This window comes from Saccopteryx leptura, chromosome 1, assembly GCF_036850995.1.
Source record: "Saccopteryx leptura isolate mSacLep1 chromosome 1, mSacLep1_pri_phased_curated, whole genome shotgun sequence".
Taxonomy (NCBI): domain Eukaryota; kingdom Metazoa; phylum Chordata; class Mammalia; order Chiroptera; family Emballonuridae; genus Saccopteryx; species Saccopteryx leptura.
The window spans coordinates 345,419,154-345,447,118 of record NC_089503.1 but is presented as its reverse complement, the minus strand read 5'-3'; the positions used below and the strand labels follow the sequence as shown (position 1 = coordinate 345,447,118).

Genomic DNA, 27,965 nt, shown 5'->3' with positions numbered 1-27,965 from the left:
TCAAGTTTTCAATTATTGCTCTATATTAGAGTTTATTTTTATTTATAATTTAGTTTATTGATAATTAATTTCCTCTTTTTCCAAGAAGAATTTAAGATAGCAGAAAGTAGTGGGTACTTTCTATTTTAAACTGCAAGTTTACATTACTTTATGGTTTTTTTCTTCTTTTTTTGACAGCGACAGAGAGTCAGAGAGAGGGATACATAGGGACAGACAGACAGGAAGGGGGAGAGAGATGAGAAGCATCAATTTTTTGTTGCGGCACTTTAGTTGTTGGTTGATTGCTTTCTCATATGTGCCTAGACCATGGGGCTACTTTATGTTTTTTGAAATAACAGCATGAAAGCCATATTTTTAAGATCTCTTACATTTTTTTTTTTTTAAATTCAATGAGAAGGGGAGGCAGAGAGACAGACTCCCACATGCGCGCCAACTGGGATCCACCTGGCAAGCCCACCAGAGGGTGATGCTCTGCCCATCTGGGATGTTGCTCAGCAACCAAGCTCTTCTTAGAGCCTGAGGCAGAGGCCATGGAGCCATCCTCAGTGTCCAGGGCCAACTCGCTTAATTGAGCCATGGCTGCAGGAGGAGAAGAGAGAGATGGGAGTGGAGAGGAGTGGAGAAGCAGATGGGCGCTTCTCCTGTATGCCCTGACCAGAATCGAACCCAGGACATCCACACACTGGACTGATGCTCTACCACTGAGCCATCAGTCAGGACCGGTCTTTTACATGTTTAATTCATTAAAATTGGTAGAGAAATGGTCTGCAATAACAAATAGTCAACCTTGAAAGAATTGCAATTCTTGAACTAATCAAAATGTTCTTAAAGCTGCTTTATTAGGTCATATGTCTTTTAGAGAACATAAACGGCTCAAGCGTTTCTAATTTTTAGACCTGGAAATGATATATCTTATCACAACTTTGTGAAGCATATGGATTCACTTTCAAAGTAAAAAGTAGCATTTGCTTATTAAATAAGGGAATATTTTTATTGTTATTTCCCCTTTTAAAAGCACTGTTTTTCTGATGATGAAAGTAGCTAGGCTCTCTTAGAAAAATTGAGAAAATACAAAAGTGTTGAGTAGAAAATAAAAATCGCCTGATATCCCACCACCCAGAGATAACCACATTAACATTTTTAGTGTATTTCCTTGCAGTCTATACATACATAGCAACTGAGTTTTTTCACTGTATTTCAATGGGACGGAATTCTGAATTGTCATTTTAAACACTGAATTGAAATGCAGGTACATTACTAGGAACTTTGATGTCTGTAAGTAAGAGGCGTACCATTTCTGGAATACCTCTGGGTGGAAGGCAGCGACTAGCGATAATAGAAGTTATACACCAGCACCTGTAGTTTACAGCCAATGTGAGATCTTGCTTTGTTTTTACATCAGTAAGTATACAGATGGTTGTGGGTGGTTTCCATGCACAAGTTTTAAAAAGAAGCAAAATCCACACTTAGAATATTTAAAGGTCCTTAAGACTGTTTTTATAAAGATGGAATATTGGAATACTTCTTAGGAAAATTGTAGTATTTTATAACATGTTTTATCCAAGGATATTAAATAATCCAGATTTATCTGCAAAGAACTGGAAGAAACTGGGGTAGGAGTGACCTAATGGATACATAAATCTCATGGACATTATTGTCTATGCAAAAAACTTAAAAACCAGTACTGTGTGCTTGCTTTCTTTGCTCTTATTTTCCCTGAAGATTGGGATTCCTTAGAGACTCAGTGGGCTGACTCTTCTACTCTTTAAAAATGTTTATTTTCTCAGAAATTTCTCAAGAAACCTATGATCTGTAAAATAAGCAGTGTTGCATGACTTGTGGTCATACTATTAAAGTTGGTGTTGGTGCCACTGACGTTGACTTGATCTCAGCAGACCAATCCGAAAGCAGCAGGGCTCCAGGCGTCCCCACCCACCCAGCCAGCCCAGCATTTTCAGGTGCCTGAGTCCGTCATACCTGAGCGGGAGTGTCCATGGTGAGGTGTCTGTGCCACCGTCACGAACCATTTGAGGGACCTTATGGGTTAATAGCGACTCACACCACATTCATCTTCATAGGAGAGAAATAAAAGTATCTTTAAGAGCAATTCAGCAGTACCACCACCCCTTCTAATTACTTAATTACTTATTTTTTACTCTGGTGGTAATTTGTTATACAGTCCATACTCTGAAGGCCTGAATAGAGCATTCACAGGTATAAGGTACTAAAACATAGAAGCCCCCTTTTCTCACCTCCTTCCCTACCCTCTCTACAGCGGTGGTCCCCAACCCCCGGGCCGCAGACCGGTACCAGTCCACAGAGAAAGAATAAATAACTTACATTATTTCCGTTTTATTTGTATTTAAGTCTGAATGATGGTTTATTTTTTAAAAATGACCAGATTCTCTCTGTTACATCCGTGTAAGACTCACTCTTGACGCTTGTCTCGGTCACGTGATACATTTATCCGTCCCACCCTAAAGGCCGGTCCGTAAAAATATTTTCTGACATTAAACCGGTCCATGGCCCAAAAAAGGTTGGGAACCACTGCTCTACAGTGTACACACATAGAAGACAGGGCTCGAAAGCCTGCCTAGGAACACAGAGAAACACTATTAGCACCTGTAATTGCTCTTACACAGTGAGGTGACAGAAAAGAGGTAGTAGGAATAGGACATTGATGGGCCCAAAAGGCACAGGTGTTGTGTAGACTTGGGCAGGTCTCAGAAGTAGACAGGGCTTGCCTGGCCTGTGGTGGCTCAGTGGATATAGCGTTGACCTAGAATGCTGAGGTCATTGGTTCAAAACCCTGGCTTGCCAGGTCAAGGCATGTACAACAGGCAAGCAATGAACAACGAAAGCGAAGCAACTATGAGCTGATATTTCTCTCCCCCCCCCCCCCACACACACATATAAAATCAATCAATAAAAAAAATCTTAATAAAGTAGATGGGGCAGATCCCCAAATGGTGGCCTCCAGGCCACGCTGGCTCTGGATGTGTTTGTATGCACAAGATTTTAAAAAGAATTTAAATGAGTTGTTAATATTTTAAATGCCAGATTTCCCACTTTCCTCGGGAAGTTGAAAGATGAAAACCTGGGAAAACCCACTTTCTTCTGTGGCTGGCTGGAACCAGCAATGTTTGGCCCACCATGGTATCCACCTAAGATAAAAGGAAGCCTCTTCACCAATACTTTTCAGGTAGAAAATCATCAAGTTTGTTATTTTAACAGACTCAAGGTAGGGCCTGAAGTAGAAGTTTCTGCTTTTGGATCACTGGCCGGTGTCCAGAGTGATAACTGGTAAACCCTGGGCTGACCAGCCAGACATGGAGTAGGTCGGATGCCCCTCTGCCAGGTATCTGTTTGGTGGTGGAATCGGGGGCCACCCTTGGGGTTGGGACAGCAGCTGTTTACCAGTAGGCATGGCCATACAGAACTGTTCTTCACCTCGGGTCCCTCACTCTCCACAGGCCCCTGAGGGAGGTGGCCCACGCACATGCCACTCACTCAGGTGTGAGTGGAACAGTAGTATCTCTGAGACAAGTCTCGGCAGTTTTTGAAACGTGGCTTTCTTTTCACTTTTATATTTGACAGGTCAGGTGTGTGGGATTTAAATCTGGCTTCTTAGCCTAAAGCCCAGGATTTGTTCTTACCAGTCACAGAGGGGTGTGATTTATTGTGATCTCTAATATCTCTGTTTTGGATTTTTAAAATATCACTGCCAGGGTGAATTTTCTTGTCAACAGTGCAGTAACTGACTTTTTTTTTTAATAGGCAGAACCTTAGGGAAGACAAGTGGAAGATGGTGGAGATGCGTTTGGAGCGCCCCCTGGTACTCAGCACACACCTGCTTACCTAATGCATCACTGTGACAGAGCCACATGCATCATCAGTTAACTTTGCTTGCATTCGGAAAAAGGTGTTTTTGGAAGACGTGGGTATAATAAGATTGCATGATTGCTTTAAACCAAATCAGAACTGTGGTGGGTTTCTTCTTCTTTTCAGAATTGCCTGCAGGTGCCTCACTCGCTGGGGGGACTGCAGCCTGTGACTGGTGTGCTTCCCTAGTGACTGAAAGATAAGCGAGTGGCACCATCAGTGAGAGAATGTTGGATCCGCCCTAGGTTGTAGTTGATGCCAGTATTGCTCAGACCTGCTTCTCTTTAAGCTGCCTGGATTGTATCCTTCAAATTAGTTTCCCAGACTTAGAATCTTTTTGATCAGAAAGAAAATAGAAAAGAAATGCTTATTGACAAGGGGTCATGAATTTTGCTGTAGAATCACAAATGTCTCTATTCCAGTACTTTGTAATAACACCTGCAGAAAAGATTGGATGTTTTACCCTCCTTTTGGTAATATAAAAACTCTTACCCCCATAAATTCTCCAAGCTCCTACAGATGTTTCCAGAAATCGCTGTTGCAACAATGTGCGATCAGAGCTAGGTTACAGGGATGAAAATAATTGCTATTTTGGAAAATAGGTGTTTCTTTATCTCTTGCAAGAGGAGAGTTTCACCTAAATGCAGAAGACTGCTTAAAGGATATATTTTAAGAGGTGCACTAATTAGATAGTAAATTTATAGGGAAAGTATCTGACTCATATCTGAAGGCATTTTCAGCTCCAGCAACTTATAATATGTAAGTGCATGTATATTTTTAAATGCAGCTACCCTGACCAACAGCTGCTTATTCTATTTTGTGAAGGGATTATATTTTTTTGAGAAAGGAAGATTTTGTTTAGATATATTTTATGAACCCTTGATTAGGCATATTAAAAGATACTAGTATTGCTGCACAATTTAATTTTTTTCTTGTCTTACATTCCATTGGTTCTCTAACTTTGTTAGTTTATCTTCCTGGCCAGTGCACAGTCCCAGGTTTTTCTAGAGTAATGTAGATACATGTTCTTATTCCGCCTATGTTTTCAGAGCAGCATGTAAGAAAGGGACCGTTGAGAGTAAATCTGAATTGTATTTGGTTATCAAAATCTTTACTCCCTTTGGAGTAGATGCTAATAAATACTGAGCATGTCTTACTTTATTAGGGCGGGGGCTACTTTTTTTGCATCCTTGTCCCTGCTTACATTTTTTCGAGTTTTTAATTGCCAAACATGGGACCAGTCTTGCACAGGGTAAAGGATCAGAGGGCTGCCGAAAATATTCAGCCATTCTCAACATCTTGATGCTGGATCTGCCGCTTGGATTCTGAGCAGGAAGTTTATAAGAAATGGAAAGAACAGAAGACATATGTTCTCTTACTCTCCAACTTGCTAACTGTGGACTTGCTGAAAGCGAAAGCTGAAGTACCAGCCTGAAGCTGGCCGCCCAGGACTACGACCAGGGAGGAGCATGCCACAGCTCTCTACCTGGCTGGACGATACGCGGTCCTCCGTTTTCTCTGCAAGGAAAGCTGCTGTGGAGTCATGGGTATTACTGCTTAGGTGGCATTAAATAAGATCCAGGTCAAATTCCATTTGAGAAATCCCAGGGACTATCCAGGAATTTTTTTTTTTAACTGGATATTGTGTGTGAGTATGTGAGTCTTCTGATAAGACTTAGAATTTCTTTTTAAGCTACAGCAATTAAAAACTGTTGAATGGTCCGGTGACCTAATTTATATTGTCTACTCTTGCCAGTGAGCACCAAGAACCAGCTTGTTAGGATTGAGGCTTTGGAAGTTAAATTCTGGGGTTGTAGGATCACTGCAACACTTGCTAGACAAAGAAAGCTACTCGGGTTTGTCTTATAACTTTTGAATTACTAAGGCTATACTAGGCCCAGTATGATTCTCCTAAACAGACTAGATGAATAGGAGGGCTAAATTACTATCACAGTTACATATCATCCACCCTTCGCCCCACCTTTTTTTTTTCTTTCTTTCTTTTTGATCAGCAAAGAAATAGAGACCAGCCTTGGGGTGCTGTCCGTGTTACGCGTGAGCTAGAAGCACACTGCATGGCCTGGACGCAGTGCCCGGCTCTGCTGAGCTCTGAGGACTGCCCACACTGCCTTCAGAGAATACTGTGTCCTTGTAATATTTTACCAGCTGAATTTCAAACAAGTAATGATTTTTTTTGTTCTCTTCTTTAACTTGCTGCCTTTAGACTTAGAAAATCACAATGTTAAAAGCCTAGGAAAGAAGTGGCTGGGAATTGCAGGCATCAATGTCATATCAAGGGCATTTCAAGACAGAATTTTTATTTCCTGTTGTTGGCTTGTTGGGACAAAGACATGTGCTGTTAGAAATCAGAGTATGCTATTTTATAATCAGATAAAATACAGAGTGCCATCCTGCTAGGGGTACACAGACCAGAAGGAAATTTAGTTGGAGAAGTAACTGGTTTTTTCCAAATTCTGGTGTTCTGTTAAAATCAAGGAGGAGGAGAGGAAGGATTTCTTTCCTCTCAGACTTTAATATATTTTAGATTTGTTTCTGTTTTCTAGATTTATTCAACAGATGTTTTTGAATTACATGACTTTATAATGAACTATTATCTATTTTTCCTGTTATTGAAAGGTTCCAAAATCTCTTTCTGCCTTGTTTTGGTGTTTTAAAATTTGATTTTGCTGTAAAGGGTTTTGATTTTCCTAGAAATGCTTTTCATTCAAGCAGCTTTTCTCAAGTGTCAGGGCCCACTTTGATCTGCATAATTTTATTTTTAGATTTCATTTTGTATGCATTTGTCCCTAAAGGCATTGGTGAAATCCCAGATTTTATATTCAACATTAAAAAGGAATAAACTATAGAAAACACATATTCTGAAAATGGAGTGTTTGTTCCGTACCATTTCTTATACCTTTCCTAATTTTAGTTCTGTCTTTGGTTGAAACCTTCCTGTTTATTTGGAATGCTGTGTTTTTACTCCCATACATGAACCCCATACCTGCAGATTAGCTGTAAAGATGCAGACATATTGTTTGACCATATGAGGAGATGCACATATATATAGAAGTGTACGTGTGTGTGTGTGTGTGTGTGTGTTCAGAGGTGGCCACAGAACGATCCCATTCAGCACCCAGGATCAAGGATAGAATTAAATCACTGGCCCTTTGGTTGTTTAAATAGATGACTGTGGTGTCCTGAGTATGCTGAAGCCATGGGCTGGTGGATTTGTTTTCCTAATTGGTGGCAGAGAACAAGTCCAGTGTAGCTGCCGCCCTTGGTAGAGGGGCCCCCTTTGATGCAGCCGCCTCTGAAAGCAGAAGAAAACATTTCTGAAGGCAGTGTCTAAAGTTGCTCTCCCCACTGAACTATTTTAAACCTTGAACACCAACCCAGAGGGAGGGTAAAGGAGGAGATAAAAGAGAACAGGCTGTAAGTTTGCAGAATGTGCTAAATCCTGAAACCAAATAAGCCACCCACTGCAAGCCTGACCTTCAAAATTTTCCTAGTTCTTCTGGAAATGCAGGTCAGGTTAGTTTAGTCATCCTTTCAATCAGCAGGTGTTGAGCCCTTAGAATGTTATGGGTGCTGTCTGAGCGGGACAATAGTCTCCACCCTCGAGGAACAGAGAAACAGAAGCAAAAGCAGCAGTTAGTTATAGCCAAGTGGTGAATGATCGAGTTGAGGTAAGTGCATAGCACTCCAGGCCATGGGCGTCATCTGAAACATGATGTGTAATCTATTTCTATGTTACAGCCACTCCAATTTAAAATTATTTTATACGTGCAATGGAACATATCTGCATACACATACACACACATATGTATACACTAAAATGTAAAAGAGTAATAAGCAGAACACAGGCTGGGGGGGGGGGGGAGTAATAAGCAAATTCCTGTGTGCCTGTCACCAGCTTACTGCCTTTCCTTTGAAGCCCCATGAGCTCTTATCTGACCCTATCCCGTCTCAGTTTGACCGCAGGAGCCCCTCTCCCGAGCTCTGTGTTGCTTGTAACTTCTCTGTCCTTGATCATTTTACCGCCATGTGTATATCCTTAAATAATAAATGAAGTTAAACTATCTGTCACTTTCTTTTTATGTTCATTGAAACTGGGCATTCTCTTTTTGAAACAAGTACCCTAGTTGATTTTCAGTGTTAAGTTTTATTGCATTGTATGTCTCGACCACAATTTTTCCTTTCTGTCACTAGATGTTGAGCTGCTTATTTCTTTTAAAAAGAAAAAGGAAATGTTGCTATGAACATTTTTTAATGTGATTTCTGGTGCACATACATGAGAGTAGATGTATACCTTGAATAGAATTGCTGTGCCATATAATAAAGCACATCGACTTTCAAAGGATAAGGCCAAATTGTTTTCCAAAGTCATGGTATGAAGTTACACTCCCACCAGTATACTAGAATTCCTGGTTCTCTAGCTCCTCACCAACTTTTGGGGTTGTCAGACTCAAATTTTTGACACGCTCAGTGTAAAATGTGGTTTCATTTTGCATGTATTTGATTACTAATAAGTTGAACATTTTTTATTATGGGAATTCTTATTCCTGGAAATCCCTCTTCAAGCCTTTTACCTTTTCTATTATGTTTTTAAAGATTAATTTTTAGAGGTTCTTTGTACTTAAATCTTTTACCAGTTATTACTTAACTATTAAAGAGAAACCATATGTAGAGCAGAAAAATATTCTGAAGCCAGTTCCAGGAGTGTGAAAAGCATGTGAAACTTCATAGTATTTGGAGAAAATAAAGTTAAAACATTTATTGTGTGTTTATTATATGCTAATTTTCAGCCTGTCGGCATATGAGCAAGAGAAGATGTATTATGGAAACCTCTCTCCCTCTAGAGGGGTTCCTTCTCTGAAGCTGTTTTCAGGCTCATCAGTTCCAGTCATTTGGTAGGAGGTGAATATCATGGTTTGGTTTTCTGCTACAGAATTTCACCAGAAGGAAATCTTCATATAGACTGCATGTTTATATATGCACATTTCCTTAATATGTCAGCATGTAATAAGCTTACAGCAGTATGCCAAAATTATATGTAAAAGAACATTTAAAGAACTACTTATTTAAGTCATAGGAGATTGTTTTGAACCTATACTCATAATTAATCCTTAAGCTGAATGAGAAAGTTCAGCGTCGTGACAGTGTAACCCAGTGTGTTTTAGAAGTAGTATGTTTTCCTGCATTTAACCTGGTGGGTAGTAGAAGAACAAGAAAGTGCAATGCAGTTTGTCTTCTGAGGCTCCTGCTAACCAGACAACAGCATTTTTAATAGACTGAAGACCCTGGCATTTGAAAGTATATCAACTGAAAACCTGTTACTGCTTATAATGAACTGCACAAAGATTTAGACTTCTTTTATAAAACAGCACTCCACATTCTTAAAATAGACATTACTTTTGGTTCTAGAATAAAATTCACTATCATTAAATTTTCCACTGAAAAATCTCTAGTGTAAATATTTAGCATCAATGTTATGAGGATGAAAGCTCTGTAGTTTGGAACAGTATCCAGTATGGTACCAACAAGCCATATAGAATTATTAAGCACTTGAAATTACCTAGTTGAATTAAATATGTGCTGTGAGTATAAAATATATTCCAAGCCCTGGCCAGTTGGCTCAGTGGTAGAGTGTCGGCCCTGCATGTGGAAGTTCTGGGTTCTCAGTGGTAGATTACCGGCCCCGGCACACAGAGAAGTGTCCACCTGCTTCTCCACCCTTCCCCCTCTTCTTCCTCTCTGTCTCTCTCTCCTCCTCCCACAGCCAAGACTCCATTGTAGCAAAGTTTGCCTGGGCGCTGAGGATGACTCCATGGCCTCCGCCACAGGTGCTAGAATGGCTCTGGTTGCAACAGAGCAACGCCCCAGATGGGCAGAGCATCGCCCCCTGGTGGGCATGCTGGGTGGATCCCAGTCAGGCTCATGCGGGAGTCTGACTGCCTCCTCATTTCTAACTTCGTGGGTGTGTGTGTGGGGAAATATATATATACATATATGCGCCAGATTTTGAAGAGTTGTTATGAAAAAAAAAAAGAATGTAAAGTATCTCTAATAATTTTTATATAGATTACATTTTAAAATAATATTTGGGACATATTGGGTTAAATTAAATATTAAACTTTTAATGTAGCCGCTAGAAATTTTAAAATCACACCCATGGCTAGCTTTATAGTACTACTGGGCAGTACTGTGCTGTATCAGCCTCTTGACCTGAATTTACAATAGAGAGATTAATGAGAGATTTTTAGGGTTTGGGCAAATCATCTTCCTTCATCTGTAATTATGAAAGGAAATGTGAACATCATTTGGAATCTTAATTTTATAATACTGCTGCCGAGATAAATGCTTTCTCCTTTTGTTTTTTAGTCCCCTCAATTGAAGCATTTTTTGTAGGGGAGAAAATATCTATATTTCCTGGAATGAAGAGTAATGTGTGTGTATTGTAATAAGGGACATCTCTCTCTGTGTCCAGCCTCTTGTTCCTTTACTGTCTTATGAAGTTGAGGTCCTTGTTGAATTGTTCCACATCTGTGAACTAAGTCATGGTGGCACTTTTGTGGTTTTCCTTTTGTTAAAGATGGAATTTAATGAGCCACATAGATACCATCTATAATCTGCAGAACAGTGATGAATATTAATAGGATTTTGTCCTAGATCTCCTAAAATGTTAATTCTCTGTATTTGTAAAACCCACTTGAGCTCATAAGAATATATGGATAATCTACCTTTTTCAAGTATATTTCTGATCTCACTGCCAAAGATGAAAACAGAATATGAGTAATAAAGGAAAAGATCTTCCTTTCCCTGTGTAGGGTGTTTAACCATTATCTTTTTGCTACTCTCTTAGCAAAATAGTTTTTTGGGGAAATCTGTGTTAGGTTTGTCATTAAAATAATTGATGGTGACAGTACTGTAAGAATATTTGGAGATATTACTTTGTTTAAGACCCTTCCCTGGCGTAAGAGTGATTGTCCTACATGCAGTCCTTGCAAGCCAGGGGGAGATGCCAAGCATCTGTTTCCTGTACCTGCTTTGCATGTTGCTTTTGGGCTCATTATTTGTCATTCTAATGAACTACCACACCTATTTGGGATTTTGCATTTGAGGGTGGGTGGAACAACTTGTCTGAGATAAATTATAGACATTTTTCACCCTAACTTGATTTAGTTTGGTATTACTACCCCATATGTTAAGTTGGGACAATAGTTTTATTTTTCTCCCTGCCAATCCATTTCATGTCATGTACTAATAACATCACTGGGTTGAAATACAGATTCGGGGCTCTGGGATAGCCCACAGCTAGGCTCCAGGAATTTGGCATTGATTCTGTTATTCTAGAGCAGACTTAGCCTTTTTTATCTCTCTTCCTGTCTTTAGTGGTAAGCCGCTCTTAAATAATTTATTCCTAGCCACATCCTAACAAACTAGTGCGGCGGGTAGCAAAAGTGTTGACAGCAGCAATATTTTTACTCCCCAGACTGGCAACCAGAGGAATGACTCCAGCTGCAGCTTCCCTCACTGGACTGCTTTACATGCCTAATAAATATACCGTACATATCCCGGCCATAAATGAGAAACTGAATACTGCCAGGTTTCCCATCCCAGTCATGACATTTTAGCAGTTATATGCTTAGCAGGTAAAATGATCACAGCATTCTGACCTGTGGACAGTTTCTGACCGATAACAGCAAGAAACCACTTCCCTGTCATTGACTCATTTAGGGACCAGAGTGTCTCTGAGTACGACCATTCCAGAGTGATCCAGTTCTCTAGGGACGACTTCACAGGAATCCCAAAACATAAACGGTTACATTTGCAGTGAGGGTGGACCGAGGCGCTCCTGGAATCTGATAGATAAGCAGGCAATATAGGGGAATTTGGGTAGTAGTGGTTTCTACAAAACGATCATTTTAGCAGAGAATGGGTTTTAAGTGTTGAAGATCTGTTTTCTCCAATCATTACTGAAAATGTTACTAGTCATCCTCATTGAAAATGGCCTCTTGGCCCTGGCCGGTTGGCTCAGCGGTAGCGCGTCGGCCTGGCGTGCGGGGGACCCGGGTTCGCTTCCCGGCCAGGGCACATAGGAGAAGCGCCCATTTGCTTCTCCACCCTCCCCCCTCCTTCCTCTGTCTCTCTCTTCCCCTCCCACAGCCGAGGCTCCATTGGAGCAAAGATGGCCCGGGCGCTGGGGATGGCTCCTTGGCCTCTGCCCCAGGCGCTAGAGTGGCTCTGGTTGCAGCAGAGCGACGCCCCGGAGGGGCAGAGCATCGCCCCATGGTGGGCAGAGCATTGCCCCTGGTGGGAGTGCCGGGTGGATCCCGGTCAGGCGCATGCGGGAGTCTGACTGTTTCTCCCCGTTTCCAGCTTCAGAAAAAAAAAAAAAAAAAGAAAATGGCCTCTTATTGGATAGTATTTTCAATATACATACTGTTTAAATTTACATTCTGATTTTTTACTGATTGGAACAGTATCCTTTGCATGGCTTGTGGTAGATACAGGAGTCATCAAATAAGCTGTCGAGCCAATGCCCAAGCACTCTGCGCTATGAAGTCAATCTTTTTTTGTACCCCAGTTTGTATGTTCTACTTGGTGAACATCTGAGAAAGAAGAGAAGAAGCCCTTTCTGTAAGGGCTCCTCAGTAAGGGCATAATCACCACTCGCCAGTTAAGCCTGAATATAAAAACCAGATACTTTATCTCTTACCTTGTATTAAGTCAATTCTGTGGGGTTTTTGGGTGCCAAGTATTGATATGTACATTTGCATGATGTTGATGGAAGAGTAGCGACCCTCCTGAGCACAGATACTTACTGTTTAGTATCTTAGAAGCTGCTTTTCTTTTGTGAGTTTTTTAAGTTTTATCCTATTTGGTCTGGATCAGCTTTGTATTAAGACAGGAATTTCTTGTATGTTCTCTCTTTACTGAAACAACACGGTTTATTAGTATGTGTTCAGTACTCTTTGATAATTAAATAGATGGCCATGTACTGGAAAGTCTAGGTTTTGTGTTTTGTTTTTTTAATTGTATCACTAGTAAATCGGATTCCTTATGTCCTTTCTGCTGGCAATTACCAGTTGCTAAGTGTGAATTATGTTGTAGCAGTCTGTGTCCAATTAGGATAGAAACACCACACAGTGACTTAAACAGGAAGATAAATATAAAGAATGATTCAACTGATAAAAGCCTGTCAGATATAAGAAAACTATATTTTACCCTGGGACTGAGGAAGAATTCTCAAGGAAGAACAAACTTGGAAGGGAGGCCACGGTCCTTGGAGAAATGACAGCTGCAGCCCACTGCCTGGCAAAGAGGTTCACTGGTGTCATCGGGCAGGACTGGTTTACTGTCACCGGCAACAGGAAGCAACCCTCTGGAGTGCAGGCAGCAGCCAGCTGAGCCTGGCCGAGTGTGTGTGCTTGCGGAGGGAGCCAAGGTGCCAGTGTAGACAGCACACCTATGACATCTGGTGTTCATGCCAAAGAGGGTTGTGAGGAGGTTGTCACCAGGCCAGACCCAGCTGCAAGGTCCCCGAGGAACCACGTGTTCTGGGACCCCATGTTGAGGCAGCACCATCAGACCCACAGTGAAGGCCCGCTGTGCAGCAGCCCCGCAGAAGAGCCCCTTTCCCCTACAGTGTCCCTCCAGCGCCCTCTACTGAGAGCGCTGAACACCATGCTCACCGGCAAGGAGAGATTGCTTAACGGAATTTTCAACTGTTAGTGCAGCACGTGTTTGAGGGTGGATTTGAAGCTAAGACACTATAAAATTGATAACTGGCTTGTACCATAAAAAATTCTCTTAGTGACTTCTCTCCGGAATTAGCCATGCTCTTTAAGAGCAAAGGAATTATCAGTGTTTTGTGAAGCACAAGTAATTTAAATGAAAATTGCATTACACACAATATTGAGGCCTTGCCTGCAAGTATTCAGAACTTCATTGTGGGAGCTAGCAACTCGGTTATTAACTAAGCTGGTGAATGTCATGTCACAAATATAGGTGCCACAGGGAGACGCAAAGCTCATTTAGTCATCTTTACTTTGTGGTTCTCGGTTTTATGAAACTGTCGAAATTTTATTTAAAGGAAAAAGCATTATGCTAAAATATATATTTAAGCTTCTAGAAATAACTCCATGTAATCAGTTATTCTAAGGAGATGCACCAGACTATTTTTAAAGCATTGGTCTTCGCCTAGCAGTAGAATTTCTCTTTAATTCTAAAACAATAAATACCAAGAGCTCAATACTTGTATAAAGGACATAGCTATTGGATTTTTTTTTTAACAAATAGAAAATTGAAAAAAAAATTTTGTAAAGTCTGACCTGTTCACTCACCGTAAAAGATCTCGCTTCTAATGGAAGGTGAGGCATTATTAGGAAATGGTCAGATCCAATGAACCCAATGATTCTGTGTATTCCCAGACTCTCGGTCCAGGCAGGCTAGTAATTAAGCAGGTGGGTAGAGGGTTAGATAGATGATCCTGCCAGATATCCTTCCTTTATTAACTTTAAAATGAGCCTGAAGTGAAAGAAAAATTAATTTTACTGAGAAAGTAGCTTCAAAAGATGGCTCATCCGGGACACTCCGGTGCCCTCTCGGCTTGCTCCGAAATGCTGGGTGTGCCCCCCCCACCCCGTTTTCCTTTCTGGTTGTCTCATCAGTATTTGAGGGTTTGGGGTGCCATGAAGACATGTTTACAAAATCAAGAGTAACAGATATTCAGAGCAGCGGCAGCATTCCGAACTTTGTTGGGAACATACAAGTAGTTTCCAGTGTGGCTCTGCCATGAGAGTTTACACTGTGGATGTCATTGTGGTGCCTGTCACCAAACCACGTGTACGAGGACTCGGTGGTGGCGAGGACCTGCACTAAAGAACCTCTGCACCCTTTTGATTCAAGGCTCCATGGCATGGATTTTACAGTTGTCTGTAAGTGAGTAGTAACATTGGTGTTACTTCTGGGAGTTAATTACCCTTCTACCACAAGCCCAGACTTTTTATCTGTGAATAGGTATGCCAGGGAAGTTTGGGTCTATTTATTATTTTACCAAAGTATTAGTTCACTAAACATTCTAATTTCTCCAAAAGCCCAATGGAAGCATCATTGCTGGCTTATAATGAAAGCAGACCAAAATCTGATACTTTTATTATGTAACTACCTATTTTTCAATTTGATTGATATTCTTTTATATACATAATTTTTAAAAAATCTTAATTAGCACAGCCAATTTAGTCACTAATATAACCATTGGGTTCTTTCTCTGTTCAAGGAAAAATATTGGCCTTCCTGAGATCCTTATTAATTTTAGCTCCAAAGTAAAAAATCAATACAAATTTCTTTTAGAAGCTTGACAAAATTCTGCCAGTTGAGCAGTAACTAGATAGAGCCCTTAATAGGAACTAACTGCTGTTCAGTATTTTTCGTTGGGAGGTTAAATGGGTGGATGATAAGAACAGCATGTTCTTTTGCCTTATAATAACCTTGATTGTAGTCAAAGTTCTTTGCCTAACAATAGCTTTGGTTATATTTAAAGCTGTCAGAAAATGACTATAAATATATACTGCATCTTAATGGAGACATCTCAATTTTTAATTCTGCTAAATTTTAGTTTTCTAAAATAAGAGAGGCATGAAATATCTTTAAACAGAATGTTCTTTCCAGTCATTTCACTTAAGTCTTGGCCTATCCTCTGAAATGTAACCTACAGCAGCCATCGGAAGTAAAATGTAATAATTACAAAGTCAGTAACAAGAAGGATCTCAGGGACAGGTGACAAAGTAGCCATGCAGAAGTGGTAGCAATGCCAGGGTATATATTAGGGCTCATGCACAAAGGAGGCAATTCTAGCATAAAGAAGTAGAACAACTGAACTGATGACTTGTTAAAGGTATGTTACATTTTGAGATCAATTTAGCAATATAGAGAACTTCATAAAATCCAAAAGGAGCAGTTCTGGACAGCAGGGTGTCAACACTTCTGAACCCTTCTAAATTCTCCTATTTGGCATTCTTATTTCAGATTTACTATGCCATATATTTAAATTGTGGCAAATTTCAGAATGGGGAAGAACCAAATGCTAGGGACTAGAGCCCTTTACAGTATTTCCAGAACTCTAAATGCACTCTGATATTTGCTACTTCCCTCCTGCTTTGAAATCCAAAACAACTCAGAGTAGCCTCCAAAAATGTATGCAAATCTAGAGGAAGGGAAAACACTGAAACAGAGTTGTACAAGGGAAACTACTTGTGTGTCAATGGAACTGGGCGCATCTTTAATGAATATTCCAATAGCCCCCCCCCAAAAAAAAAAATCCAGGATGTTCCAGTGCTTATATGAAAATAGAACAAAAAGCCTGACCAGGCAAAGGCACAGTGGATAGAGCATTGAACTGGGATGCTGAGGACCCAAGTTAGAAACTCCAAGGTCACCGGCAGAGGCAAATTAAGGTCCATTGAAGCCCAGGGTGCAGAAGAAAATATTGAGTCCCTTAAAAAAATAAGGAAAATAAAAATACATGTTAACCATAAAAAATATTATGTACTATTAATGTTAAAATTACACATATAAAACCAAACTTGGTGTCATTAGGAAAAAGTGTAAAGTTGGGGTTTTGCAGGGCCCTTCAGAAGTCGGGACCCAGGGTGCACGCCTGGTGCGCCCATGGTTAAATCTGCCTCTGGTTGCCAGCTTGAGCGCAGGCTCATCTGGCTTGAGTGTGGGCTCACCAGCATGAATGCAGGGTTGCTGTCTTGAGCATGGGGCATGGGATCTTAGACATGGCCCCATGGTTGCTGGCTTGAAGCCCAAGGTCGCTGGCTTGAGCCCAAGGTCACTGGCTGGTCTAGAGCCTCCCCCCCCCACCTCCCCACCCCTGTCAAGGCCCATATGAAAAAGCAATTAATGAACAACTAAGATGCCACAATGAAGAACTGATGCTTCTCATAACTCTCCCTTCCAGCCTGTCTCTGTTTGCCCCCCCCCCGCTATAAAATAAATAAATAAATAAAATGCAAAAGCATTCAGGTACATCATTTACTCTTAGTTTGAATTTTGCACAGAAAACAAGAGTTAGAATGAAACAGGAAAATGACAATATTCTGTGATTATTATACACACGTTTGAAAAATATATATGGTATATGTCACATAGTTAAAAATATAAATTTATATGTGTAATCTATATATAATCTTAAAAAAATACTAAATATCTTTTAAAAATACTAAATGCTTAGCAGGTTATTTATAGGGCCAGAAACCCTTTGGTAACAGGAGTTGTGTGGTGGCGACATCTAGAGGCCGAACAGCTGAGTACAAGTTACAGAATGGACTTGGTTTCATTTTAACTGTAAGCACAGCAGTTAAAGAGACCTGTGAAAAGGAAATACACCTTTTTTACAAAAGGTTTTTCGGTGTGTATTTACGTACGTTAAATTGGAAATGAAGGCCTAAGGAAAGAAAATCTTTGAAGTATTTTTTAGAAAGTTACCTAAGAGGGTCATGAATCCTGGGTTCTCAATGGAAGTCGGTGTTCCTGTCTTCTGGGGGGAGGTAGGGAGAGGGGAGACCTGGTGGGGAGCAGGAGCTGAAGTATTATTTTTAATGTACTTCATTGCAGTTGTAGAGAATTTTAAAGTACACTATAAACCCAGTAAAATTTCCAGCAGCACCAGCCACAGAGACTTGCACCAGTAGTGATAGAAAATATTTAATTAAGCATGACTTTGCATCAACCTTTCTATACCTACCGCCCATTTTTGTATCTCTGTTAGTAGTAAAATTTTCTAACCGCCCACCGGTTCCACAGTAATGGTGATTTATAAAGTAGAGAAGTATAACTTTACTTTATAAGATTTATAAAGCAGAGTTACAGCAAGTTAAAGCATATAATAATAATTACTTACCAAGTACTTTATGTCGGATTTTTGCTGTTTGGCAGAATAAATCTTTATAAAACAACTTATTATAGTTAAAGCTATCTTTTTATTTATATTTATACTTTGGTTGCTCCACTACCGCCCACCATGAGAGCTGGGACTCCCACTAGTGGGCGGTAGGGACCAGGTTGACTACCACTGCTATAGTAGGTAGCCCTTCCCAGCCCTGATCCAGCTGGGCCAGTGGAACACGGTCGGGCAAAACACCTACAGGTGGCAGAGGTACCATGGCCAGGTCTTAAAGCATCACCTGCAGCTTCCCTTGCAGCTCAAGGAGAAAGAGGAGCTAGAAAAAACACAAGGACAAAGAAAATGAGCCCAGAGGCATTTTCTATTCATGGATTCTGTGAAAGAACATTAATTGAGCACTGTTTTAGTTTTCTATTGCTGCTATATCAAATTATCCAAACTCACTGGCTTAAAACAACATGAATATATCCTAGCATTCAGAAAGTCAGAAGTCCGAAATGGGTCTTGGGCTAAAATCAAGTTGTTGACAGGGATGCATTTCTTTCTGTTGGTTTTAGAAGAAAATCCGTGTCCTTGCTGAGGCTGCCTGCACACATTAGCTCAAGGCTGCGTCACTCAGCCTCTGCTTCCACCTCACATCTCCTCTGACTCTGGCACTTCTACTTTCTTCTTTTTTTTCTTTTTAAGATTTTATTTCTTGATTTTCAGAAAGAGGAGATAGAGAGAAAGGGGGGAGAAGTGGGAACCATCAACTCGTAGTAGCTGCTGCTTCTGTGTGCCTCCACCGGGCAAGTCTGGGGTTTTGAACTGGCAACCTCAGCATTCCAGGTCAACGCCCTATCCACTGTGCCACCACAGGTCAGGCTCTATCTTCCTCTTAAAAGAATCGTCATGATTGCATTGGGCCCACCGAGATAATAACCTAGGAGAAACTCTTCATTTAAAGATAATTCATTCTATCTGCAAAGTCCTCTTTGCTAAGGTGACCAACTTTTTTACAATGAAAAGGAGGACAAAATAAATTGAAGAAAACAATATTGTAAAGAAAAAAAATTTTATTCATTGCAACAATAATACACTATAATATGCTATGATAAATGCATAATAAAAACATTTGTAATATTTTATATTGTAATTATACTTACATGCCCATTAATTTTCAATAATAACTGTAAGAAAAAAGTACTCATTTAGTAAAACTAAATATCAAACAAAACCACTAATTTGGAGTGATATTCGGGTGTATTTATCATTTTTTAATTAAAAACCCTGTTTTATGCAACTATTTAATCAAAATGTGTTATTAGTAGATATGGTTTGAGATTAAAATTCCATTTTAAAACTCAAATTTTAGGGAAATACTTGTAAATAAAATTATACATATTTGAAAATTATTAAATAGATAATGAATTAATAAAATGTGAATTGTGCTTACCTGTCTATGATTGAATATTCACTAAGAAATAATGGTGAGTCTACAATGTCATATGTGCCGTGTCATGTTTTAGTAAGAAGTACACAAAGCCATTTGCGTGTTCTGTATATCACTTGCTCTCTCTCAAGGTCTCCCGTGTGGAGCGCATGTGTCTCATAATCGTGTCTCACCGTACTGTACTGATCCTTGACAAATCATCATGTCAAATACAACTATGTCACATCACATGCAATGGATCGACTCTGCATTGATCAAATACGAACATTTACAGATTAGTCTTTCAATATCAAAAAGGAGGACATGTAGGAGGACACTTTTCAAGGGAGGGCAGAACTTATACAAGAAGAACTGTCCTCCCTAAAGGAAGGTGATTTGTCACCTTACCTTTGCCAATGTAAAACTACGTATTCACAGGTTCAGGGGATTGGGCATGGACATCTTTGGGCATTATTCTGCCTACCAGAAGCACCTTGTAAGTCAATAGTGTGTGAGCCAGGCATAGGAGATATAAGGTCCTTAACTTTTAGTGGGGATAGGGGTTATGCACACAAATCAGGTTTTTAAACAGTACAAATGGTGGTGATTGTAGGTAATACAGTGAGAAGCTAGCTCAGCTGAGACAATCCGTTCAGGCTTCCTTATCCAGGTAACATTTCTTCTAATTCTAAATGATCAGGGTGAGTTCGCTGTTAGAGTGAGAAAAGGAGTTGTAAGCAGAGCACAGAGCATATGTAAAAGTACAGAAATATGTAAAACAGCTCAGCAGTTTCCATGGTTAATAAGATGTTGGATTGTCTTGCTGGAAGTGGTGGGAGGTGAGCCTGCACGTAATGGCTCAACTACATTATGAGATTGTTCTTTCTATGATAATGTCTGTTTTGGATTAAAAAAAAAGGTTGATTTCTTACATAAATACTGCTTCACAATGGTATAGGAAATTATGTTCAACCTTGGTCAAACAGCCAAATGCATTTTAATCTACCTTTTTGTAGCCACTTCTAGTAATAAAGGGAAAATGAGCTATAAATCTAGAATGTAGATAAGCACTTGATAACCCAATAAAAATATAAAAGATAATAGCTAGAGAAAGATACATATTTTTCATAAAGCTCTTAATATAGTTCTGTTCTCTCACCATTGGCTTCATAAAAAGTTTAGTGAGATTTTCATTAAGCAAAAACGATTACCATGGTAAAGACTCAAAGGTGAATTGTTAAGAAATGTAAAACAAATATGATATTATTGAACCATTTCACACAAAGAGCTTGTAGCACACGTATTTCTCTGATATTATGGAAATTTTACTTGATTTTTATCTTTTGACTATGGACTCATCCCCAGCTACTGCTTATTTTACTGACTGACAAAAGATAGGCGTGATGTGACCAGACTACTGTGAGGGCCTCTAGAAGAAGGCGCAGTGAAGGTTTGGAGTGACTGAGGTATCCCAGGAGTTTTTTGGGCAACGTCAGGAATTGCAGCTGTAATGTTAAGCAGGGAGCAGACTGGAAGGGACCCCTGTTTAACATTCGGACATATCCCTGAAACTCTCAATACTCAAAGTGTGGTCCAAGGAGCAGCAGCAAAATCATGTTTAATAAGCTGCTAAGGGATTCAGAGTCCGACTGAGGTTTGAGATGTGCTGCTGCAGATGTTAGAAGGCATTGATGAAAGGATTTAAAGCAAGAGTGGCAGAGAATCATATTTGTATTTTCAGAAAATCAGAGTTGGCAGTGAGAGAAGACAATGGGGTGTAGGGAAGGGTGATGTGGGGAAGAACAGAGGCTGAGAGACCAATTGAAAACGTAATTCAGAGACGAGAGGGTTTGAACTAGGGGCGTGGCCATGGACATGCCTTGTTAGCTCTGGGCAAGAGGGAGGCGTGAAGGGTGACCCCCGCATTTTCTGGCTTGACTGATTGATGTAGTTAACAAACATGAGGAAGATACTGAGGCTGCTTGTGTACACTACGAGTTTGAGATGCAAGTGAAACACTCAGGTGGTTAAATTTACCGTCGGACGGCAGAGCGACTATGATGAAATAGTGCAGGGAGCGCCAGAGAACAGAAAATGAAGAACCACGCTGAGAAGTGGGAAACCAGCAGAAAGTATTGTCTGGACAGCTGAGAGGGAGGAGACCAAAGAAAGGTCTGACTGGACAAACACTAGAAGATGTCCTTTGGACTTGACATTCTGGAAGTGTGGCGTGAGCTCCTTAATTATTTACATGCCAAAACATATGAGAAAGAATTGCTAAAATTAGGAACGAGTGAATAGAAATGGAACAGGACCAGTAAATGCATGTAGAAAGTTACTAAAGAAAGAAATCTAAGTTGGGGCAAGTGGATTTGTAGTAGTAGCAGGTTTGATTTTAAGGCCTCCCGTGCAAGCAGGTTAGCCACTTGAACAGGAGAAGCCTCGGCAGGAATCTTATAAAAGCGCACTGCAGCATGCAGAGATCAGAAATCAGAAGGAAAAATGAGAAATGGAGACCCAGAGGTATTAGACGGTCTGTGAAGATTTTTACAGAAGAAAACCAGAGGAGAAAGTTGAACATAAATGATGGAGACAGGGGTGACTCTCTTTTTAAAACTGTGGTCATTAGGAATTTCTTCAATTTGGTGCTGTCTCAATAAGAGCTGACATAGCCCAATTGCTTCTCCACTGGATGTTCGTGCTATGCGATATGCTGGACGCTCTCCAAGCACGAGGCCTCCTCTCACCTCTCCGCGTTTCACTCCCAGGTGCCTTAGAAACTGAATGGGCTTCATCAAGTACTTGTACTTTCTTAACGCTTCACAGTCTGTGAGCTACAGAGAGATGTTTTTATCACAGTAATTTATTTTTTAGTGTCTTGAAAACAATGCATGCTTCCGGGGCACTGTTCTACTCAGGAAGCACAGCCTACAGGAAGGCTTTCGTGTGGGTGAACGGCAACATCTCACAGAAACTTGGGCGACTGGCTTTGTCTCATTTTTCCTTCTCCTATTTTAGAATAACCCACTGAAACTTGGTATGAAGCTGTCCTTTTGTTCCCATAATTTTTGTGTTCTTTTATAAAAAGCAATTAATACAGCATGACCAAGGGTGGCACAGTGGATACAGTGTTGATCTGGAACACTGAGGTCGCCGGTTTGAAACCCTGGCTTTACCTGGACAAGGCACATATGGAAGTTGTTCTTGCTCTTTTCCCTTTCTCTCCCTTTCTCTCCTCTCAAAAGTGAATAAATAAAAATCTAAAAAATGTAATTAAAACTAAAATTGGGTCCTGGCCAGTTGGCTCAGAGGTAGAACGTTGGCCTGGAGTGTGGATGTCCAGGGTTCGATTCTCGGTCAGGGCACGCACAAGAAGCGACCATCTGCTTCTCTACCCCTCCTCTTCTCCCTTCTCTCTCTTTATCTCTCTCTTCCTCTCCTGCAGCCATGGCTCAGTTGGAGCAAGTTGGCCCTAGGCACTGAGGATGGCTCCATGGCCTGCCTCAGGCACTAATACAGCTCAGTTGCCAAGCAACAAAGCCATGGCCCCCGATGGGCAGAGCATCGCCCCATAGCAGGCTTGCCAGGTGGATCCTGGTTGGGTGCATGTGGAAGTCTGTTTCTTTGCCTCCCCACTTCTCACTTAAGAGAAAAAAACCTGAAAATGTGAGACTACTATCCTTGTAGGAGTCTTTATTTTTACTCAGTCATTACATACAATAATTTCTTCCTCTAAACAAAACATCAGAAATCTGAAAGATGTTTAAATTGCCTGCTAATTGGTTTAATTCAGTTGGTGGCCCTATGGAAACCTCCCATAGATGGTCTTCATTCATGTAACATGATTTGTTTACTATCATGTTCCCCAATTTATATGTCTTCTTTTCGGTGCCGAAACCAGCTTCCATCATCTTTTCTTAAACCTCCTTTCTTTACCGTACCAGTGCCCCTCACTGGGTAACCTGGTGTCTGTGATGAGCTCACATAACCTGCACTGTGGCCAACTATATCCCAAGGATAACTTTGGATGTAAGGCAAATGGGACCAACTTGCTCTGTTACATTCAAGCAATAATAGAATACTGATTTGAGAACTGAAGTTAACACTTTACCTTAGTCATGGCTGCATCTTGATACTCCAGCCATGTTGCCAGGGGTCTTTCTCTTTAACTTTCTGCTTGAGTCTCATCTAGCTTTATTCCACAGAGAGGATCTTTTATGCTGAGGGGAAAACAGCTCCAGATTCTCAAGGACCCCACGTCAAATATCAGGAAGACTTTGGTCAGCCTGGATGACATGACCACCCTTAAAAAGAGCCTATCAGCCTGATCAGGTGGTGGTGCACTGGACAGAATATCGGACTGGGATGCAGAGGACCCAGGTTCAAAGTTCTGAGGTCACCAGCTTGAGCACAGGGTCACTGGCTTGAGCATGGGATCACAGACATGACCCCAAGGTTGCTGGCTTGAGCCCAGGGTCGTTGGCTTGAGCAAGAAGTCACTCACTCTGCTGTAGCCCCCTAGTTAAAGCACATATGAGAGGCCAATCAATGAACAACTAAGGTGCTGCAATGAAGAATTGATGCTTCTCATCTCTCTCCCTTCCTGTTTGTCCATATCTGTCCCTCTCTCTGTCTCTCTGTCTCTGTCACAAAAAAAGAGTCTATCAAACCTTATGTAGTAAGGAGAGTGAGTTCCCCCCAATACAAGTCTAAGAGCTATTGCCAGATGACAGAAGTGATGCTGATCAGATGAAAATAACAGATACCTACTGCATCCAAAATAATGAGTAAAATTAGCCATTTGTAGATGTTTGGAAAATGATCAGAAGCCACACAAATCAAGAAGCAATGAGACCTTGTGAAAAAGCAGAACTTGATTTAAGGCAAAGTCAGGGATATGACAGGATAAAAGAAGATCATAGCCTAACTGATCATTACATGAAATCAGAATTAATGTGAAGAGAAGTCCTCACAGAGAAAGAAAGACAAGGAGCAGAAATGTGTCAGTGAGCCCCAGATGCGACCCTGACAGGATGATGCAAGTATGGCTTAGCAAACACATTGAGCACCAACTATATTCTGAACCACTGACTTGCAAACGTTTTGACCATTAGCCACATTGAGAAATCCATCACTTATCAAGACCCAACACACACACACAACACGTCAGATAGTTATAATAAAACATATTATTTACTCTTCCAATGTACAGTGCTCTTTAACATTTTTAACTCAGTGTATTTTATTTCTAAAATCTCAATGTATTAGTTTCTCAGAGTTTTTCTAACAAACTATCACTGACTGCATGGCTACAACAACCAACTTTTCTCACAGGCTAAAATACATTTCTGAAGGCTAAACGCTGAGATCAAGGTGTCGGCAGGGTTGGTTCCTCTGAGACCTCTCTTCTCGGCTTACAGAGGCCATCTTCGCCCTGTATCATCACGTGGCCTTTTCTCTGTGCATGCCTGTGTCCTTATTTCCCCTAAACTTCATAATTTAAAATATAACTCTTTTAAGAAACTAGACATTTAAGAGATCTTTTCATCAGAAAAAGCACAATACTTTTTTTCCAAGATAACCATTTGTCTTTTCATTTGAAGTTGTGTTTTTTCTTTACTTCTGGAAGAGTTTCCTTCAGCTTCTATAGTCTAATTCTATTTGCCTAACCCATAGATACAGAGAACAAACGGATGGTTGTCAAAGGGGAGAGGATTGGGGGGATGGGTTTTAAAAAGAGATCATACTTAATAGTAAAATAACACTTTTCTCCCCGAGTTCAGGAACAAGAGAGAGATGAGTTCATTATTATCACTTCTATTTAACATTGCTTGAGGTTCTAGTAAGTTTAATAGGCAAAATAAATAAGAGGTGTAAAGATTGGGAATGAAAAATAAAATTGTCATTTGTATTTGTTATGTCTATATGTGGAGAAAAACCAAAAAAAAATTATGACAAACTATTAGAATCAATAAGGGAATTTAAAAGGAAGTTAGCTGCAAGGCCAAAAAATAAAAATAAAAATGAAGTTCTCACAAGAAAAAGGAATTTTGTAACTACATATGGTGACAGATTTTAACTAGACATTGTGGTGATTATTTCACAATATACACAAGCATCAATCATTATGTTGTACACCTGAAACTAATATAATGTTGTATGTCAATTATACCTTAATTTATAAAAATAAATTTAAACAAAATAAAACAAAACAGTAGGGACTTACCAAGGCATTCTTGGTTTTCTTGGAGGCCTTCCACCCCATTGGCAGCAGAGACTTGAGCGTGCCAATGTCATAGCTCCTCTGGTTGATGTTGGCTTGAAAGTGGGCACAGTGCTTGCTCTGGCCAAGCACAGCCCCGTGGTCACCAGCACCAGGCCCCAGGTGGTGGTCATGGCCAAATCACAACTGAAAAAAAAAAAAAGAATCACATTAAAGTATAATGGAAGAATTTAATCTAAAGTCCTTTCTAATGGAAAGTGTAAAAGCTTTTATCAATCAACCAGTTACATTTTAAATTTAAACTTTTAAATCTTTCTTCTCTGTTGACAGAAATAAATCATGTGGTATTAGATCATTGTACTCCTTTATTTTTTGTAGAACTTCATTCATTTAGTAGTTTAATCACCCTCTGCTGCATGAATTAGCCTAGAAATATGTTTTCCTGTCAGTGCCATCAATTTCTGTCCATTCTCGTTACTCATGTAGTTGTGGATTGATTAGCAAAACCCATCTTCTTCAACATAAAACTGTATAGTTTATGTGTTTTTACCATCTACACTAAATCTACTTATATATGAAGACAATGAGTTCTGTTCACCAAGAAATAGTGGTTTGAAGTTTTTGTTAACCTTTTTTTTTAAAAAAAAAACAAGCCCATTACCTTAAATGTACAAAGTCAATATAATAATTGGTTATCTTTTATTTCATACTTACAACAATTCACCTAATCATGGGATAATTATGATTTATGATTTTTTCCCCCAGTCATTTTATTCTTATGCAAACACTAAGTACATTTATGATTAGTTTTGACAAGAACCTCCATGTCAGATGAACCTGGCCTAGGGGCCATTCATTCCAAGCTAATCTGACCTGCTCAAATAAGGGCTCACTGAGGTGGCAGCAAAAGTCTTGTTTAGTGCGTCGCCACTGGGACGCAGTGACTCTTAGTAAAAACCACACACAATGACAAATCTGCTGGTAAAAATAACAAGATTATTTTTCTTCAGTTTATAAAAAGGGTTTTGTTCTATTGTATAAGTCAAAAGTTTTAGGTTGGTCACTAACCGTAATGGTAAAAACCTTGGTTCTTAAGGGCTGTATAAAAACAGTAGCTTCTGCTCTTAGCCATTAAATCTCTGAAATGGTAGTCCACAGGCTGCTTTCATCATCACCACAGACAGGCGGCATGGACCTGTATGTGTGCACTGAGTATCCCTTATGATGGTCTACTCTAAGCTTCAGGGCTCTGATTACTGTTTCTCAACATTGCCAACAGAGATGTGACCAGCTATTGGCCAGTGAGGTCGGTATTGTAGCCACTATTTCATTATAATTGTTTCCACACAGAAATGGTCAAGAAAGAAGCTGAAAAAAAGATGGTGATAGTGGTATCTTTTTAGAAGCTACACCAATAGTAAAGATATTCTATTTGAATCACTCGTGAACATTAAGCTTTCTTTACTCCCTTCTCTCCAGGAATTTGAAGCAAAGTTCTGGAAAGACTATGTCAGGAGAATATTAGAATGTTGCTCAGGGTTCTATCCAGAATATCTTTCCCTCCCCCATTCAGGGTTAATGGCTTTTGTAAATGCCCCCTGAATCTCTTCCCTCTTGAGCTATTTTTCCTTTTATTACAATTCTTTGTTCAGGAAGCTAAGGGACATCTGTTGTTCCCAGCTATCAGAATACTTTTTCTAAGGAGCCAGTTGTCTATGTCAATGCTTCTACTCATTACCTTTTCAAAGAAGTTCATCTGCTTTTCCACATCATACTTGACTCTTCTGCCTGGCTGATCTCTCCTCTTTTGGTGGGTGGCTTTCTCCCACCTAACACCAAGTCATTGCTCATCCATTTTCCCATCTGGAAAGCTTTGTTCCTTCTTCTCACCCCCATCAGCTTTTAAGCTCCAATCCAATCCTTACCCCCTTCCTCAGGAGGCCCTTCTTCACCCCTTCTGCTTGTGTTAGTGCAATCTTTTCTGAATGACTCTATACCTTCTTTCCAGAATGTCTCATTTGCCACTTGATTATCACCAATAATCCAATGTGTTTTCTTATTTCCTCAGGGAGAATATATATATTTTAGAGAATAGGAGCCACAAGTTAGGCTTTTTATTCTTCCCTTGCATTGACTTTAGCAAGAAGCCTTCCGTGGGATGCACTAAATATTCACCTGAGGAAATGATCTGTAGCATTTGGTGCTGGATTATTCTGTATTGCAATATGGATATTTGCCTGCTGACCATCAGGCAGCTGGAAGGGTCCACAGGCTGGAAGGAGTGGGCAGCATGTGAACAGGCAGCAATTGCCCATTTAGTTGACTCTTTGGCATACTTGGAATTTACCTGCTGTCGGGAGTTCACCTGGCCTGGGATGCAACTCAGTGATCATCTTAGTAGGCATTGTAGAACACTTTGTCTCCCAACCCTTCTGTGATGTATTATCATCATTTTCTGTCTCTAATAAGCATTCCCAATCAACTTTTAAATCATACTTATTTATCAGTAGAGATTATACTTTACACTTGTA

General features: G+C 40.2%; 1 protein-coding gene across 1 annotated transcript in view; it reads left to right on the top strand.

Annotated features, from left to right (window-relative positions):
• SH3BGRL2 (SH3 domain binding glutamate rich protein like 2) overlaps positions 1-6,757 on the top strand; it is a 76,656-nt gene extending 69,899 nt beyond the window's left edge. The window contains exon 5 of the mRNA XM_066360287.1: positions 3,778-6,757. Within this exon, the coding sequence (XP_066216384.1) occupies positions 3,778-3,789 (12 nt within the window). The 3' untranslated portion in view covers positions 3,790-6,757. The remainder of the gene's footprint in view (positions 1-3,777) is intronic.
• Positions 6,758-27,965: the final 21,208 nt, after the last annotated feature.